The 20,040-nt window shown below is 35.9% G+C and overlaps 1 protein-coding gene across 1 annotated transcript; it reads right to left on the bottom strand.

Annotated features, from left to right (window-relative positions):
* Positions 1 to 1,095: 1,095 nt before the first annotated feature.
* LOC141714687 (uncharacterized) lies at positions 1,096 to 4,922 on the bottom strand. The gene is made up of 9 exons (XM_074518191.1): positions 4,805 to 4,922; positions 4,441 to 4,703; positions 4,098 to 4,345; positions 3,518 to 3,718; positions 3,117 to 3,443; positions 2,876 to 3,032; positions 1,487 to 1,699; positions 1,305 to 1,397; positions 1,096 to 1,149 (listed from the first exon to the last, which is right to left on the bottom strand). The coding sequence occupies exons 1-9, from the start codon at positions 4,920 to 4,922 to the stop codon at positions 1,096 to 1,098; spliced, it is 1,674 nt and encodes a 557-aa protein (XP_074374292.1).
* Positions 4,923 to 20,040: the final 15,118 nt, after the last annotated feature.

The following is a 20,040-nucleotide window of genomic DNA, read 5'->3' as shown; positions in this document are numbered from 1 at the left end:
ATCAAAATCACAAGAAATTGGAACGGAGGCTCCAGTTGCTTTCATAAAATAGCTTGCATGTTTATACAACATCTTGTATCGTTCAGGCACGTTATCACTCTACACCACCTTACCAAAAAGGTCTTGCACAATTTGCAGCTCACCCTTCTTTGCAGGTTCCTTTACTTTTCTCTTTCTCGATTAAAAATATAAAATTATGATTAAAGGTTCCTTTAATTTCAAGGTTCCTTAAATCAATATTATAAAGAAGCATTAAGAAAATATATATCTGAACATGAGTAGGACCATAGGGAGCGTAGATTATCAAATCTCGAGGCCAGGCTAGAAGAGAGCCAACTGTTTGTTCGACCGTCACTATCTCACCATCTATTGGTACCGGAACCTGGGCAACTCCTTGAATAATTCTGTCCACTGAAACAAGAGCATGCTCCGGACATAAAACTTGCATATATTTTTTTACCTTTTCATGTGCTGGAGGTGGAGGGTCAATTGTATCAACAGCAATACAATCATTGGCACCTTCATTTTCTATCAACTCTTCTGCAGCTACTCGCTCTGCAGTCAAATCATCTGCCGTTTTTTTTGCACCTCGATAAATATCTCCCTCAGAAAACTTTGGTGACAAGTGAAGATTTGATGCCCCAATCAGTGCCCTTAATTTTGCAATCTCTGACATCAAAGTTTCTATTTTTTGTCAAATTCCTCCGTTCTTTTCTCAAATTCCTCCTCCCTTTTTTTATCACGGGCGATCAATTCATCTTTTCTAATTCAGTTATTTCCCCCTCTCGGTAAATTGAAATAAGTTGTTGTGGTTACAAAACTTCCAATCCCATGAAACCTACTTGAATGCTCAGGGGTTTCTAGTACGGTAGAGAGAATATTATTGCTTCCGGATGGTTTGAATTCACCTTTTTCTTGCATCTCGACTAAAGAATCATGTTAACACGCTAACAATTTATCAGGTTGTGAAGAGTAGGTTTGTCAATGTCTACAGAGTACAAGAAGCATTGCAGATGGCCTTACAATTTTATCAAATTTCTTCGCAAGATCCTCATCAATCACAACCGCCGGGTCCTTTGGCATACGAGCCTTTTTCTAAAAAATTGCCCGATTAGGTTTTTTTCCCAGCTTCAATCGCCCTGATTTCACCTGATTAAAAATTAAATATTAAAAATGTAAATGTAAATTAATATTAAAAAATATCTCCCATTCACGATGTCAAGTATAGAAAGTAATTGACTAATCGTGAGTAGAAAATGAAGATGATGTCGTGCCGAAATTACATAATGCTAATAAAATCTTACTTCTTCTTCTTCTAGACCAATATATCCTTTTCTTGACAGTCTATGAGGATACTTTCTCTTATGAACTCTTTCACTTTTCTTTTTATTTATTTTCTGCATCCAAATAAATCGTAGAAATGCATTAGATTTTTAAAAAATATGTCAAGACTAAAGATCTGCAAAATAAAAAAACTAGCACATGCCTGCCATTTTTTTTTGGTCCTTTCTGCAACAAACCGTCTCCAGGACTCCTTACCGATGAATGCATACTTCTTAGGAGGCTTATACAGCTTCTTCCTTTTTCCAATATACGGCATCACATACTCGGTAGTTAATTTGGTCTTGAATTGCCTCCATTTCATACCGGCTGACTGTAGACATGTTTTCTCAAGTTCTGGAGGCACCTTGAAGGTATCCTATATAATTAAATGGCAAACAAACAAGTTACAATAATTATTATCTTAATTAATCAATTGCTATATGACATGATTCAACCATCTGATTGTGTGTTTATATGCATTAACAATAAATTGGAATGCAATTTCAAAAATATAAAGATGATCATACCTCAATATCATTCCAAATATTTTATTTCAATTCCGTTGCTACTGTGAGCCAACTAGGAATATCAATTGGAACCATTGTCCTCGCTAGCATGCCAATGTAGGACTATAATGTGTGTCTGGTATCTCCATCTGGAATTTCAATGCCATTGCATCGCACTTTGAACTTCTTTCCTTGAGCTCTTTTCATGACTACTTTGTGCATAGCACAAACACTTCTTTTTGATCCATAAGATGAATTCTTTGTGTAGTGTGTACTAGTTATTATTGGTGTTGGTTCTTTAGCTTTAGAAGTTTCCTCCAGGGGGGGTTCTGTTGTTTGTGCTTCATGCGATGCTTCATGTTGTGGAGCATTAGATTCATGTTCTTGTATTACTGATTCTTTTACCTCTTCATGCTTATTCCGATCTTGCACAAATTTGACTTTACGCGCAATGCTCTTCTTTGCCATTTTTCAATATATCTATAAAATGTAATTAGCTTAGCATAAGGCAATATTTTATACATATATTAAATCATAAGGAAATATTAAATCACAAGGAAATATTAAATCACAAGGCAATATTAAATCACAAGGCAATATTAAATCACAAGGCAAGATTAAAACATGAAATTAAATCTCCTTGCTAGAATTAGCAGTTAATATTAAATTTTTAATTTTTTTATCACTTAATGGAAAATCTCCTAACTAGAATTAAATTTAGTTTCTTAGTTTTCGGTAATAACTTCTTAATTGGCTAAAAAGATACATATTATTTGATGTAGAAATTAAATCACAAGGCAAGATTAAATCACAAGGCAAGATTAAAACATGAAATTAAATCTCCTTACTAGAATTAGCAGTTAATATTAATTTCTAATTAAATCTCCTTACTACAAGTCATCTGCTTCTATTTAGATTAAAATAAGGAAGCATTTAATATCAAATGCAGGGATTTTAGAGCAAAAAGGTGGATTTTCCAAGATCGTGTCTCCTAATTCATCATTATTATACACTTCATGATAGTCGCGACTCGTTGAGGTTAATACGACTGACCATGTAGAATCATCTGGATCTTCAACATAGAAAATTTGCTTCACTTGGTCAAACGACACATATTTATCATTTTTGTGTCCTTGTCGACTAAGGTCCACGAGTGTGAAGCCAAGATCATCTATCTTCACTCCTTTGTCGCTGTCTTTCCATCTACACAAAAATAATGGGGCTTTAAATGCACGATAATCCAACTCCCATATTTATTCAATCCTTCCATAAAAGGTCATATCAAACTCCATGAGATTTAAATCTTTAACACAGGAAACCTTGACCATCTTAGCTACTAAGGAGACACCACTGTTTTGTACAACCCTTGCATTATCTCTGTCTTTTGTGAAGTAACGCACCCCATCTACCAGATAGCCTACAAAAGACAAAACAGTGAATGACGGTTTGCATGCAAGCCATCTTATCGTTTTAGAAACAATTTCACCATTCTCTATTTCATCATAAACCTTTATTTGAAACCAGTCTGCAAAAAGCCGATTGTGCTCACCAATCAGCCACTGAATGGTTTTCTTTCTCCCTTCATAGATATGTTCAAGATATTCCTTATGCATCCTTACAAAATGCACAAGCTAAATTAAAAACAACAAAAATGTCGGCTAATTTTTTTTATTAAAAAACAGACTTACATAATATATGGATAAACTGCAGGATTGTTTGGAAACACATGTAAATGTGCCTCGTCCCGTTCTCTTTCTTCCACCGACTTTATTATTGCAGTAGATAATGGACCAGAAAGCTTGCTGCCATGGTCCTTCGGAAGACCGACAGTTTTGCAACTCTGTTTAGCAAACTTTGCACAAAATTTAACGGATTCTTCTCCAAGATATCTTTCCGTTATACAACATTCCAGATACAAACAGTTTTTCACATAGCTTTTGGGCAATTTATTAAACCGTTCGAAAGGAAACATCCATCGATAGAAAACAGGTCCATATAGTCGCAATTCTCTGACTAAATGAATGGTGAGATGTATCATTACATCAAAAAATGATGGAGGAAAAATCTTTTCTAGCTCCCACAGTTAGTACCACATCCGTTTGCAATTTTTCCAGTTTTGATACATCTACAACCTTGTTACACATAGAGTAAAAAAAACATAACCTGATAATGCTAACCCTAACATTTTTGGGGAGTACGGACCGGATTGCGACCGGAAGCAACTATTGAAGGTGTATGTGGCAGTCATGGGACTTGAGCCCAAACAACTTCGCATCAGCCATTGATACACAGTTTTTAATATTCGATGTGTGTCCACACGGAAGTTTCATTGATAATAGTGATTTCTGTTTTTCAGCCTTTGTAAGAGTAAAAATAGAAGGAGGTAGGTAAGTTTTCTTTACACCTACTTGCGGAGCTAAATCAAGTCTAATCCCCATTTCCATCATGTCATTATGAGATGCTTCACTGTCTTTAGACTTGTGCAGTGTCCCAATCAAATTGTCGCACATATTTTTCTCAATATGCATAACATCGAGACAGTGACGTACATGATGAAATCTCCAATATTCTAAGTCAAAAAAATTGACTTTTCTTTCCATGGATAGTCTACCTTCTTTGCCTTCTTTACTTCTTTTCCAAAAGTAAATTTAATTTGCTCTTGTTGCTTTAAAACCTGTTCTCCAGAAAGGGGTTGACGTGGTTGTCCAAATTCTTGTTCGCCATTAAAAGCCACTTTTTTCCTTCTATAAGGATGATGCCTAGGCAAATAGCGACGGTGACCTTGATAACACATCTTTCTACTATGGGATAAATATTTAGCAACAGTGTCATCACCACATATAGGATAAGACATATATCTCTGATTCACGTAACCTGATAAATTTTCGTATGACGGGAAGTCATTTATCGTCCATAACAACATTGCTCTTAAAGTGAAAAAGAATTGGTACTAGCATCGTATACATTTGTCTCACCTTCTTCCCATAGCTTCAGCAAATCATCAATCAATGGTTGTAGAAATACATCAATGTTATTACCAGGCTCATGTGGACCAGAGACTAGTATGTTTAACATCATAAACTTCCTCTTCATGCATAACCATGGAGGAAGATTATAAGTTACCATAACTACTGGCCAAGAACTGTACCTATTAGTTAGACCGTTATTATGTGGGTTGATACCATCTGCCACCAAAGCTAAGCGGAGGTTCCTTAGCTCATTACTAAAGGTTGGCCAACTATAATCAACATTCCGCTAAGAAGGTGAATCTGCTGGATAACGCAGTTGGCCATCTTGAATTCTTTTATCGGAGTGCCAAGTCAAAAGTTTAGCGGTTGAAGCAGATTTAAATATCCGTTTAAATCTGGGAATAATTGAAAAGTACCACATTATTTTCACTGGAATATTAACCCTAGATTTCCCATCCTTCCCCAGCTTTCAACGAGATAAACAACACTTGGGACACTCAGAAGCATTCTCGTTTACACCCTTGTACAGAACACACTCATTCGGACATGTGTGGAATTTGATATATTCGAGGCCTAAATTAGATAAGGTTTTCTTTGCTTCGTACGCATTAACGGGCAAGACATGATCCTCAGGAAGTAAGGAACCCACGGAAGTTAGTAGGTCAGTAAATGCATTGTCGCTAATATTAAATCGCGCCCTCCAGTTATGCAATTTTAACATTGAATCTAGTTTATTGCATTCACTACCCTCATATAAAGGTTGTTGAGAATCATCTACAAACTGGTTGAATTCATATGAATCTTTATCGTAATCATCAGCCCCCGAATTATTATATGCTGTTTCGCAAACACCAAAGGCTTCCGTGGGATCAGGATTAGGATTAGGAGCCTGATTGGTGTTAGAAGCATCAGTTGACCTAGAAGTAGTCTTAGATTCCCCATGCCAAATCCATTTAATGTAACCCAAGCTAAACCCATTTTCATACAGATGATCCCTGATAACTTTTACTGAGAACTTTTTGAAATTACCGCAGCGTGAACATGGACAAGGTATGCTCTTAGGATCTTTACTATTATCTTCGGCATAAATTAAAAAAATTTCAACCCCAATTTCGTACTCTAATGTGTCCATGTCTTTCCCGATCCATGTTTTATCCATATGTTGTTCCATCTATACAGGACCTACCTAATTTTCATTACGAAAATATAATTAAATACAGGTTTCATATATATATATAAGCTCATGTTATGATAACATACATTAATTTAACTGCCTAAAAATGTAAAAATATGCTACCATAAATTGTTGATTACACTATAATGAGGTAATAATACACTGTAATGAATCATTCAAAACATTCAAGTATAACAAATTGCAAGCATTATACAACATCCAAACAGTGTACATTCTTAATCGAACAAAAATTTAACTTTCAGTGAGTAATCAAATTGCAAGCATTCAAATTTCAAATTTAAATTGCAAGTATAAATTTTTTAAAATAACAGTTGTGCATGACAAATTCAAACTCCAACAAAAAAAACATGCAAGTATAAAAACAAAGAACAAAAAATCAAAAGCAACATGTAAGTATAAAAACAAAGAACAAATCCAAACTCGAACAAAAACCAACATGCAAGTATAAACACTCAATCGAATAAAAAATCGGAAGCATGTACCTTAGTAAATAACGATTTGAAACCAAAATCGAACCAATCCAAAGAAAAACTCGAACCAATCGAACCCAGACTCGACCCAAATGAACTCCAAGTTGTAAATCGAACCTTTAATCCCTAAAACTGAAAGCTCCAACCTTTAATCCCTAAAATCCATGCGTAATCGAACAAAACAAAATGAGAAAAAAAGGAAAAGAAGTTAGGTTAAACCAAAAAAGAAATAAAATGTTAGTGTTTTTTATTTGTTTTTAAATTATTGTCTGAAATAAGTTTTTTTTAAAGAAGGGGGGAAGACAGATGCAAAACAAAGTTTTTATTTCAGAGAAGCGGGAAGTATTGGGGGAAACTTATTTGATAAAAATTTGTCTAAGGCGGGGGGAGAGAATGCGATCGCGCTTAAAAATTTTAAAGACAAGTTTTAAACATCGGTTGAAGGATAAACCGATGCACAGTTTAGTAAAAGACATTAGTTCTAATACAGCCGATGTAAAAGAGCCCTTTTAACATCGGTGTCATTGGAAACTGATGTGTAAAGGGCGATGTCTAATGCACGTTTTTTAGTAGTGGCAGTTGTCATCTCCATAGGGAAGAATTTAGTAAGAAACTTATGAGCAAGATCCTCCTAAGTAGTGATAGAACTAGCTGGTAGAGAGTGTAACCAGCTCTTAGCCTTGTTCCTCAGAGAGAATGGGAAAAGCCACAGCTTTATAACATCTTCAAAAATATTATTAAACTTGAAGGTGTCATAGATATCGATGAAATCCCTAATGTGCATATTGGGATCTTCCGTTGGAGAACCCCCAAACTGGACTGAATTATGTACCATCTGAATCGTGCTAGCCACGATTTCAAAAGTATTAGCCGTGATGGCTGGTCTGACAATGCTAGACTGAATGTCATTGATCTTCGGTTGAGAATAATCCACCAAAGCTTCAGATTTGCTACTCGTTCTCCCATTACAATGAGTACCTGAAACACAAACAAGTAAATCTTGAAAGTAAAAGAATCCGAGTCAGTGAACTTTAACGGCCACTGATGTCAAGCACATAAACTAAAATTAATACCAAGTCCCCGGTAGCGGTGCCAAAAATTTGTTATGGCGAAAACACGCGCTAAAATTACACGCAAGTATACGCGTTCGCAAGTAGTATAAGATATGAGTCAGATTCGTTCCCATAGAGACTGGTTTAGGTTAAGTTCAGATTATGCACTTATGCACAATGTATGGTTATCGTTTAATGTTAAGACAATAACAAGTTGAATTGTTTATAACTAAGTTTAAACTAACATGCAATTAACTAAGAATAAAAGTGATTGAATTTACTATATGAGACAAATATGGGATTCTAACTTCATTAAATACTTCATTCAAAGATATTGTTCTTAACCTTAGCATGTGAAGGTGATGACAACTAATCAGATAACACGAAACTAGTAAACGCCAACTGTCGTTGTACAAATACCATACTACCAGACATCCACAAAAGAGATAGAAGCTGAATAGACACCAATTATGTTGAGACCCTATATGTCTATAGAATTTGACAACATAAAGGTTTAATGAATAAGTTATCTATCGTGATTACATAGAGAAAGTATGATGGTTAAAATTACCTACGAATCATGCATAATAAATACATGAACTTATGCTAGCATGACAAGTTCTAAATCTCTATATTCACTGTCGCTTCAATAGAGATTAACACGATATCTTATATGTTAGCTACGCACATAAGACGAATAAGCACAACCAATACTAGGATATCAATTATCACCATGCACCAAGATATTGAAACAAATTAATTATAGAAATCCATAAGTAAATCCGTTAGAACACCACGATAATGATTAGTTTATAACCGAACTCATCGTCGCCATGGGTTCCAATGAAAGCATGATAATAAATAATATAAGAGTACTAGGGTTCAAGAATAAATCAAAAACAAGCATCCAAGTATCAACTATAATGAAGAATATAAAAGTCTTCTTTTCTCTATCCGTCTCGTGCTCTCTAGGTCTTTTTATTGCTCTCCCTGGTCTCCTTGTTGTTAAAAACGTCTTTTTGTTGGTATATATATAAGCTCCAGGATGATCAGGACTCTCAAAATCTTCAATTTCGACTAAAATCAGGATTCTTGTACAGAAACAGGGCGCGGGCGCGCTACTTTCGGGCGCGGCCGCGCTGGAATAGTGATTTCAGGAGCGCGGGCGCGCTGGTTCTGGCGCGGCCGTGTTGGCCTTCTGGAAATTTTCTGACAATTAATCTTTTGGCCGTATCTTGAGTTCTGCTCGTCAGAATTAGGCGATTCAATTGCCCATGTTAAGCTAACGAGATTCTCTACAAGTTGAGAATTGCATAGGCTTCCAATTCTGATCTCTTTTCAGCATATTTCTTTGAAAATCTCCTTTCTTCATTTAACTTATGCCTGAAATGCAATAACACAAAAACATATCACAAATAACAATAACTTGAGTCCAAAACACCAACTTAAGCTTGTAATGAAGCGTTCCAAGTAGATATAAAATCCACTTATCACCTACGCCACTAGATTTTGTTTTGAATGCTACGTCAAAATGGAGAACCCAATAGTCTTTTAGAGTCAAGTCTTTGTCTTTCTCTTTCTATACTTCTTCTGGGGTTACTATCTCTTGCCCCCGAATTTTTCATCGTTAATGGTGCATTCGAACATGAAGTCTGCTATTGCCTGAGCCTTGATGGCTTCTGAGACTAGTACTTGATGTCGAATTTTCCCCAATTCAATTTCCCATTTGATGAGCCTTCTAATGGATTTTGGGCTATGAAGGATGTTACTCAAAGGTTGGTCCTTCAGGACTTCAATTATGTATGCTGGAAGTAGGGTCGTAACTTTCTCGATACTGTTATCAAGGCAAGTGAAAATTTCTCAGTGGTACAGTAGTTCAATTAGGATTTATGAAGCACCTTTCTCAGGTAATAGATAGGCTTTTGAACGTTCTTTTCTTTGTTTACTAGGACATCACTAACTTTTGCTCAGAAAATTACAAGGTATAGGTACAAGTACAAGATGTCCTCTGAACTTGGATTGGCCAATAACGGGACTTTATTCATGTATTTATTTAGATGTTTAAAGGCCTCAAGGCTCTCAGCTGTCAACTAAAAGTTCTTCACCTTCTTCAAGATCTTGAAAAAGGGGAGACATATATCCCCTGACATGGAGATAAATCTTTGAAACGCTACAATTCTTCCTGTTAGTTTTTGTACTTCCTTTATGGGATGTGGTGGATCTATGTCTAGTATGGCTTTAATCTTTCTGGGGTATTCTTCGATTCCTCTTTTCGAGACCATGTGACCCAAAATGTTTCCAAACCCAATGCCAAAGGCACACTTGGTGGGGTTTAACATCATCTTGTGGTGCCTCGGCACTTCGAATACCTCTCTAAGGTGGTTATTATGATCGGCCTTAACTAGGATTTTAACTACCATGTCGTCAAACTTGACTTCCATGGATTTTCCAATTATGGGAAAATATCTTATTCACCAATCTGCGATATGTAGCTTCTGCATTATTTAGCCAAAAAGTAATAAAAAGATAGCAAAAGATACCAAAGCTAGTTATAAAAGATATATTTTCGGTCTCGTCTTTGTGTATTTTTATAAAATTGTAACAGCTGAAGCCATTCATGAAGCTTAGCTTACCATGCCTAGTAGTGGCATCGATCAGGGTGTAATATTTGGTATGAGTTAGCAATCCTTAAGACTTACATCGTTCAGATTAGTGAAATTGATACACATCCTCCATTTTCCATTAAATTTCTTGACCATCATTAGGCTATACAACCATTCGTGGAACTGAACTTCTTTAATGTATCCAGTTCATAGAAGCTTCTAAACCTTCTATTTAATAGTTTTCAGCCTATCAGGGGCATATGTTCTCTTTTTCTTCTTAAGAGCCTTTCCAGTTAACTCGACATTCAAGTATGAGTCCTAAGGTTGGGGTCAATCCCAGGCATGTCAGCTTCCGTCCAAAAAAGCACATCACTATTCTCTTACAAGAACTTTGTCAATCGGCGCATTATGGGCTTCTCCAAGGACGCTCCAAAGTAGGTGACCTTATCCAGGTCTAAGGAGTCTAGAGGAATTGGGACCAACTCCTCAGTTGGTTTCCCTAGATATTCGTCATTCTCTCGGACATACATGTCTTCTATTTTACGATCACATAGCTACTTTGAGGCATTTTCTGATCTCCTCTTTCTTCTCCGACACTTTGTCTAGTTGGGAACTTGAGCACCATTTGGTAGGTTGAGGGAACGACCTTAAATGCATGAATTCATGTCCTTCCAAGGATTGCATTGTAGATAGAGATTATCTTACCAACCTAGAAATTAACATTTACATGGCCTCTCCTCGCTCTTCTCCAATAGGCATGGGAAGTTGTATCGCTTCTTCGACTTTGGACTCCACTCTATTAAACCCGTAGATGGGTGCATCCGAAGGGGTCAGTTGGGAGTCATTCTACCTCATCCTTAGAAATGTGTCATGAAACAGAACGTCCAAGAAAGCTCAATTTTTTACATGGACTCTCTTGACAGGACAATTTCCCATTATCGGTGTGATAACTAGAGGATCATCATGGGAAAATTTCAGAGCCTCGTAGTCGGGGTTGACGAATTCAAATATCATCTTTCATAGCATGTTTAGGTGTGTCTCCAACTATGCTCATCACCTCTCTAGAATAGGCATTTCGAGAGTTCTTTGTTATTGCAGCGGTCGTTGGCCATCTTGAGTTCATGTTGATTACTGAACCTCAAGGTTGTGGGTTACGATCTCGATGAATACCACATTCGATCATTATTTCTCTTCAAGCCTCCAACATATTCACCCTCGGTGAATTTCCTAAATTTCTTCTTCGGATTAGATACGCCCTTCAAATCTCATCCTTGAGTTATCTGTAGTCGTTAGTATCATGACCAACATCCTTGTAAAACCTACAATATTGGCCCTTCTCTCATTTCTCGGGGACTCCGCTTAGTGGCTTCGACCATCTGAATTCTTTATCTTTCTTCGATCTTTAACAAGATTTGACTCCATGAACTGTTTAACCTTCTGTATTCAGTTGATCTCAGTCTTTGATTCTTCTTGGAAGTGGAATCAGAGCTCTTTCCGGTTCGAGGATCTTTGTCATCGGCATCATATACTTGTTCCATCTTTCGCTTCTTGTTGCACATGGCCTCATTACTTGCAACTGTCCTCTACATGCATTCCTCAACCTTGATATACTTTCCGGCCCTTTCTTAAAGCTATAGCATATTCTTAGGGTCACGCTTGTGACGGCCTCAACCCCAGGGTCAGGAGTTGACGTCACTATACACCATTATCAAAAATATAAACAACAGAATTATTATTAAGATATACTAATTTGACCCCAAACCAAGATCTGATCCAGGTTCAAGTATAATTCAGGTTCTCACTAATACAAACTATTTATTCAACATCTAACACACACTGACTTTATTCAGCAACTCCTTAGACCTCATGGCCTGATACAAACTACCTCAGAGGAGCCGGCTCCAGTAGGGGCGGGAACATGGGTCGGTCTGACTGGTCTTCTAGGCATCTACGAGATATACATAACAGTTTGCAAGGATGAGCATAATCGCTCAGCAGTACCAAAATATGAATAACAGAATAAAACAATAATGTAACAATAATAGGAACAGAGCTGTAATCATGATATCAACATTTCATAATGAAAATCAGGGATAACTGGATATCACTAACTAGCATGCTTGATTAAAACAACATAGTAGTGTGCTGTGTAAATACCAGAGTCCAATTTTAGCATGCTAATCATTTTGTAAAACCGCTATATCAACTACTTATGCTCTTATGTAAATCACAAATCCCAATCAGATACATAGCGGATATGTGAAGACAGCTGATCAGGCTATCAACACCGGACAGCTCTAACTGCCATCCCATTTACCTGTTCCGGAACTCAGAGACTAGCTAGGTCTCTGACCTGCTGGACTAATCGGTTTTATAGTGCGCGCAACCGAATTAGCCTCTTACGCCACCTCAATAGGCCTACTATGGCCCCAATGTATCCCATATCTGACCGTTTTATCCATTTTTCAAAACACTTGTACCTATCTCATTTTCAAAATCATTTATTTAACCAGCACACATATAAAATCCCTTTCGCAAATCATTTCATTCGAGATAGGTACCTTTCAAAGTTACTTTTCCCTTAAATCATTTGAAAACAGTGATTTATAACTATAGGTGTACGTAACTTAAAACGTTTCTGTTCCATTACGAGAATAAAACATTTAGCTATTCATATGTACTGAACCATAAAAGAATGGTCAGGGGTACTTGCCTTGCAACGCTTTACAAAACCCTAAGTAGCTTTCACGCTAACTTTAATCCTGGGAAAACTCGGTCGGAATCTACAGATAAAGAATACCCTAATCAGTTACACCGACATGCTTGATATCCTCAAATTCTAACAACTCAATCTGATAACCCGACTCGTATTATTAATATTATACACATAATCACGTAATCACAATATTCCGAACATAAATAGGGGTAACACATAGAATATAGTTATGTACATTTACAACATATTTTTTGAAAATTTTGGCAGCATCTTATTTGTTTATAAGACTACCCGTCGATTACGAGCGACGTCAAAAATCACAACAATCCACAATATTATTCCACCATTTATACAATGTACATCCCAACACCAATCAAAATTAATTATTTAAATCCGAACATATTTTACATAATTATTTTATTTTATTTATTTATAAAATTTAGGATTCAGAACATCATCATCACCGTCCACCGTTGCCTCACCGAAGTTCATCATCAACGGCGGTAAAATTTTACGGGTACCAGATTAATTTGGGGTTTCCATCGTAAATTCTACCAAATATTTTAAAACCATTTCCAATACGAATAAATAATATTACGAATATTACTCAATAATTCCCTGCAATAAAAGGAATTTAAAAAAATTAAAATTTGCAATAATCCAACCCAACAGAACATGAATAGCCCCCAAAATCCAAACCACCATCCCAACAGTCAACATAACCGTAAGGCCCAACAACAAAGACCAAGGCCCGAATGCACAGGCCCAACAGAGAAACCACAGAGCAGCAACCGCAGCACACACGGCCATGCGCCGCCCACACACACACACACCGCACACAGCACAACACACACAACACATCACATATGCACACACAGAGCACACACATGTATGTATATATATATATGTATACCAACTGAGCAAAATTGAACCAAGCCAAACTGAAGAACAGCGGAGGCTCACCGGAAAAACAAGACGAAAAGAAACTGTAAGAGGAACGAAGCCCAGGGAAGCAAAAAGGAAGAAGATGATAGCCGAGAAGAAAAAACTGAGCAAAACTCGAAGTATTCGAGAGAGAACAGAGAGAATCGAGATACAGTCGAGAGAGAGAGACAAAGAAAAATGATGTTTATCCCCTCCCCCAATTTGATTACTCACCCTCCTGAATTAACCAACGCACGGCACGTGTCCAACTACGTTGGATACGTGTCATTTTATTTTCGTTTTAACTGACTGCAAGCCCGACACGCTGTATTAATCTATTTTTAAGGGTACAATTCATAAATAAGTATTAATCAGAACATCGCCAAAATAGGCTTAATATGATACAAATATCCCGAAGTTATTTAAATCATAAGTTTCGAAATTTTAAAACAATTTTAAGGTACGCTTTATACCCGCTTTTTTAACGAATAACGAAACAACGCGCGGGTAAAACGATTTCCGAAAATTTCCAAAATAATTTTAAAATTCTCAGAATAATACGAACTTGATAAAATAAAATTTTCGTGACTTTTAAAGAATTTCTGAATTAAATATGGATTTTACCAATAAGCACACTCAAAAAATTATTTAAAAATAAATAATCAACGAAATATTGATTTCTCAATTTTATAAAGTCCTAAAAATAATTATTGAAATTATAAAATTAGAAAATAAATTTTAAAGACAATTCAAATATTTATGGAATTAAAACTACAATAAAATCACTATCACAAGTCAAATTAAATCATATAACTCATTAGTAAATAACACAATTCAATCCACTAACAACAATCATAAATCATAAATAATTAAATAAAAGTCAATACTGCTGCCAAAAACCAATACACACATTTTATTTATTTACTTAAACCTTTCATACACTTCCAAATAAAATAAAAATACATGAGTCGTTATAACGCTTGGCTAAGAACATCTTGAAGTATTCATTCTTTATTCCTTGTTGTACGGATATCATGACCACTTTATCATCAAAATTTGACACCTTCAAGACTTCCTTCGTGAACCAATTTTAGGTGGTCTCTAAAGGATTCTTTTATTCCTTATTGAAGGTTCATAAAAGAAGTCAAAATTTTTTCATACACTCTTCCATTGATGAATTATCTAATGAAGGCATAACTCAAATCTTAGAAAGACCCAATCATGTTGGGGGGTAGACAGTTGTACCATCTTTGATCCATAACAGCTAGGGTTTGAGAGAATGCCAAACACTTAATAATTTCGTTCATAGGCTGCAGCAACAAGGCATTGAAAAATGTCCTAATATAATTTGACGGGTCGTTAGTACCATCATACATCTCTATAGTGGACAACTTGAACTTCCTTGAGATATGTGCATTTAAAATCTCTTCTTTGAACGAGGGTTTTGGATCATCAGGATCTCTTAGAAGCATTAAGTCAGTTGGATCGGCCCTTGGAGTGACAACCCTTTGCATTGGTGTAGGACCTTCTAAGTATATGATGGGGGGAATTCCTTGATCTTCTGATCGGTATGGGCCTTGGTGAATGATGCATCTTCATGTCATGCTTCATCCTTTGGATCTATGATTTGTGAGCATTTATCATCTCTTGGATATCTTAGGGAATCATAGCTTAAGTCCTTCGAGATTGACGGTAGCTTCTTAGCTTAGACTCCTTGCTAGCACGCCTCTTGCTTAGAGCGTTCTCTTCTTCTGATGAATCTAAATTATTTTCTGAGTAAGGTCCATAAAAGTCATGTTCTCCATGGATGGGGGCCAATCCATGGATATATTAGGACATTTTTCCTCCTCCTTGGAGCGAGAGGTCACTATCTCCAACCTCAGGATACAAGGGCATTTCGTAAGGGGGATTAGTTTCCTGATTTCATAATTGTAAACATCTTATATCTAATAAGTCGGATTTTCAACGGCGCATGCAATGGTTGAAGTTGGGGTTTCGTCTCCATAAGCAGATCTAGGGGTTCATCTCTATATGATGATCTTTAGTTGGGGGATTCGTCCCTTGAGTTTATGTCTCAGTTTTTGCCACATAAGCTCCTTCTCCTCTTTGGGTGGTCTAGGTTAAGTAAACTGGGATCTCAATTGTGCACGAGAGTTCTATTCCCACAGACACCGTCAAATATTGTGGAATAAAAATTAGGGTGTCATTTGTATTTAATGCCAGGGTTTGTGAGTTTCGAGTTTTAATGCCTATTTTGCATTCGTAACTATCGGTATTCGCAAGATGCCTATGTATCTATGTATTCTAGAGAATTAAGCCAAAAAGGTAGTTTTAGATTAAGGGGCAGAGCCCTTTATATAAATGTTGAGTCTACGGTTTAGACTTCGGTCGAGAGATTTGGTGGACAAGTCTTCAACTTAGAAGGCAATAAGGACTTTTGTAAGGCGGTGAATTCTTGATCCGTACTTGGAAGAGTTAGTTTCTATATTGGACGATGTGTCTTGGATTTATGTCGTATTGGATTTTGACCACGAACATTCTCGTTCATGGACGTTGTGGGCCTAGAACTACATTTTTGTCCATGAGGGGCCTCGAACTACATTTTTCATGTTAAAATTTTTGACATGAAAATCAACTGTAATTAATGTAATATATATTATGTCTCTAGAATTTATTTTTGACCCATGTCACTCATCATAAGTTCTTATTTCAGTAAAAACCTATATATATATATAAGAATAAGAACTTGCTTTATTTGGAGTATTCTAATTAAATACTCGTGGAAAAAGAATCTTAATAAATGTAAAAAGGAAGTATCTTTCACCCTATGGAGAAGAGTTTAAATTAATATTTCGAGATGGACCGGATAGGATAGTAGTATCTCTAACGCATTAATTAAATGTGAAAATTTGTCTTCAACATAAGGAAATATCGAATAAACTGATAATAAATTATGTGATTTAACTATTTCTTTCCTTACTAGCGAATAAAATAACTAAAGATATAAAGGAAATTTATACTGACCGCAATATCATTAAAATATGTAAATTCTTGTTGCGCCCCAAAAGTGAAATTTGGTTCAAATTATTAAAGAAAGAATTAAATGATTTTGTTCATGTTGATATATTTTCTATAATAAGTATATTTGAGTTAAAATATTTACGAGTCTTTAATTTTAATTAATTTATTTATTACATTAATAGAGTCTTTGTTTAATTTTTTAAACATGCACGTTTAGTTTCTTAAATAAAGATGAAATGATAAAATAAAGTTGATTCGTATACCCTTTATCATACCAACCTCCCCTGAACGTACAAAAATATGATATCTCCGGAGTTTGAGTAATTGATTTGGAATAATAAATATTTCAATCAAACATCAAATATGATATGAGTTGGAATTAACGAAACGCATACTGATTTACCACTACAAGAAATATTCCCATTTGCGACAGAATTTTTACACTAAAATTAGTCACAATTGACCCAATTGCGATGAAACATATTCGACGTTTTTGCTCAAGTCTTAAGTTCATATTTTGGTCACAAGTAACCATTTCATCATAAGTATCAATTATGTCGCAAGCCCCAATTTTGTCACAACTACATATTTCGTCATAAGTAACCATTTCGTCATAAGTATTCATTTCATCACAAAGTTAAGAAAAACGTCGCAAGTTAAGGAACTGGAGCCAACTTTTAGTGAGCTAATAACTACACTTTCGATGGTATATTCCGTTGTTTTATCTTTAATTTACGGCGACCAGTATGTTGTAAGTTATCATCTTGGGCCCACAAGCTTGTTAGAATTAATTTAAAAAATAATTGTTATTCCCTAACAATACAACAAGAATTACAGAAGGGGGGGTTGAATGTAATTCTGGCTCCTTTTAAGATTTATGAAAAATGGTTCTAACTCGATTTATATCTAACTGTTTGATTTGCAATGTGTGGAATAAAGAGTTAAGTAAATCAAACACAAAGTAATAAAAACTCAGGTCTTTAAAACTTTCTAGTGGATTTGAATGTATCCACCAGATATATATATATATATATAATCGAGTGAGAACCCTGTGAAGCTTGAATAGCTCATAGCTGCTTACAAATATGAACAATTAAACTTACAGAGAAATGCCACATGATTCAGCTTACAAATATTTCTCTGAGAATGTATTCGCTTAGTCTTGTTGTTGTTCAACTTGCTACACTTGGTTTATATATTACCAAGTTTACATGATAACAAGACAAGATAATAAAACAAAACCTATCAAGTCTAACTCCATGCTGCTTCACTACTCTATTCCGGCATCTTTGAATATCTTCATAATAGCATGGAAATGGTAATGCTTTTTTATTCTCAAAAACCATGTTGAACAGGCAGCCAATCCTTTTGAAAACACTCGACGCATGTGACTGTATTGTCACTGTCAACAGATATTTGAATTGATCATCTGTCGGATACATGCTTGTTATCCGTCGGGTAGCCTTGTTGATCATCCATCGGGTAGCTTTGTTGATCATCCGTCGGGTAGCCATTTATCACTTGACTCCATTTTATTTGTGCAGAATTACAAGACATCTTATATATCAACCTATTATGCACATCTACTAGCAGTCTACATGATTCACAAGCTACTACAGAATCTATACAAAGTTGTTTGCAGAAATGTGCTACAGTACTTATTGTTACATAAGCTACTCACCCGATGGATATCAGTTAGTCATCCGTCAGGACTATATTGAATCATTCGTCAGGACTATAATTGATCATCCATCGGGTGCTACAAAATTCACTAAGTTAAATCTACTAAGGTGTTTTGATTAGCTTATCATCAAGTACACAACATATTCCTAACAATCTCCCCCTATTTATGTCTACTGGAATTGTAGCCATAAATTAAGAGAAACTTGATGATAACAAAACATCCTAAAAATACAGTTTGAAAAATAGTAGATAAAACTAATAAGTGCTGCAAATTTTACTGAAAATAGAACAAAGCAAAGTGTACAAAGAGTTCTTACAATCAATTTTCAAGGTGCTCCTCTAGTCTGAGCAGATAAGTCTATCTCCTTAAATGTCTGGATTTCTTCCCAAATCTTCTGTTATTTTCCTCTATTTGATTCTGGAGTTGTCTGTGGAATTAAAGTTTATCAACTTCTAAGAGATTTGGCATTTCTTGTATTTCCAAAAGAGTCTCATTGCTAGAGATACTCAACTGGTCCTCCAATCTGAAGAATCTTCTAACTCCTTTGTTGTTCATGAATTTCATCAGCCAATAAGGCCTCAGATGCACTCTCTTTGCTGTGAAGGGAATTGATAGAGTTTTTTGAAGTGCATCTTTGGCTCTATCACTCCTTAGCACCTTAATCTTCTTAAAAACTATTCTCCTTGTAGTCACATTGTATCCAAAGTTCTTTTTGAAGGATGTGTAGACTTTAATCAGAACAGATTGGCTTTCTTGGAGAATCCTGTGAAGAGACCATGTTATCTCTTTCCCTCCCTTGTATTTAAATACCAGTCTTTCAGGAAGGTGTCTGTAAGCATCAATTCATCTTACTTCTTCCAGTTCATCCAAGTAGAGATTCAAGTCTGAAAACTCTTTAATATCACAAATGTACATGAGATCTCTCATGTTGACTGTGGGTTGGGATTTGGTTAAGATCTTGGATTTGAGAAACACTGGTTTCACTTTCTTGATTGCTCATAACTTTGTCTTCTTTGCCTTGAAGATAGGAAAGTTCAGCTCAGGAATTGGCAAACTATCCCAGTCTACTGGTTCATCCTTAGGAATTATGGGCTCACCATGAATATTCCTTGTTGGATCCACCACTTTGAATTCTTTAAATACCACAGAGAGTTTTGATGTTTGAGTTGTAGTTGTAAGCTTCCTGGGAATAGATTCTTCCTTTTCCTCATCACTGAAGTCTAATTTTCTCTTGATTCTTTGCTTGTATCTTGGTTTCTTTGTCTGTTGAGGTTCAGCTTACACCTTTAGATCTTGAGATTCAGCAATTTCAGATGGTTGTGCAAAAGTTTTTGTTATGGTTTGTACAGCTTGAAGTTTGCCCAAGATAGCAGCTTGCTCCTTCTTTTGTCTGTGCTTCTTAGCATCCAAGGCAGCTTGCTTCTTTTCTAGCTTGATTATTTCTCTTCCTTCTTAGCTTCCACAAACAGTGGGTGTCCAACCACCACACAAATCTCCTTACCATTTCTGTAAATTTTAGCAATTCTCTTTTTAAGTGCTGAATCTGCTGGATCCTTGTAAAATGTAATTGACCTTGC

This window comes from Apium graveolens, chromosome 3 (assembly GCF_009905375.1).
Source record: "Apium graveolens cultivar Ventura chromosome 3, ASM990537v1, whole genome shotgun sequence".
In the NCBI taxonomy this organism is placed as follows: Eukaryota; Viridiplantae; Streptophyta; class Magnoliopsida; order Apiales; family Apiaceae; genus Apium; species Apium graveolens.
Note: the sequence above shows the minus strand (reverse complement) of the source record. Positions and strands in the feature narration are given on the sequence as shown.

What these genes read in the sequence shown, in the direction of transcription:
- LOC141714687 (XM_074518191.1), bottom strand. Translation starts at nt 4,922, where the DNA reads ATGAAGAGGAAGTTTATGATGTTAAACATACTAGTCTCTGGTCCACAT. An exon ending in GCAGTTTATCCATATATTAT is followed by an intron (nt 3,444 to 3,517) that starts GTAAGTCTGTTT and finishes GCATTTTGTAAG; the next exon opens with GATGCATAAGGAATATCTTG. An exon ending in TTGGTCTAGAAGAAGAAGAA is followed by an intron (nt 1,150 to 1,304) that starts GTAAGATTTTAT and finishes ATTTTTAATCAG; the next exon opens with GTGAAATCAGGGCGATTGAA.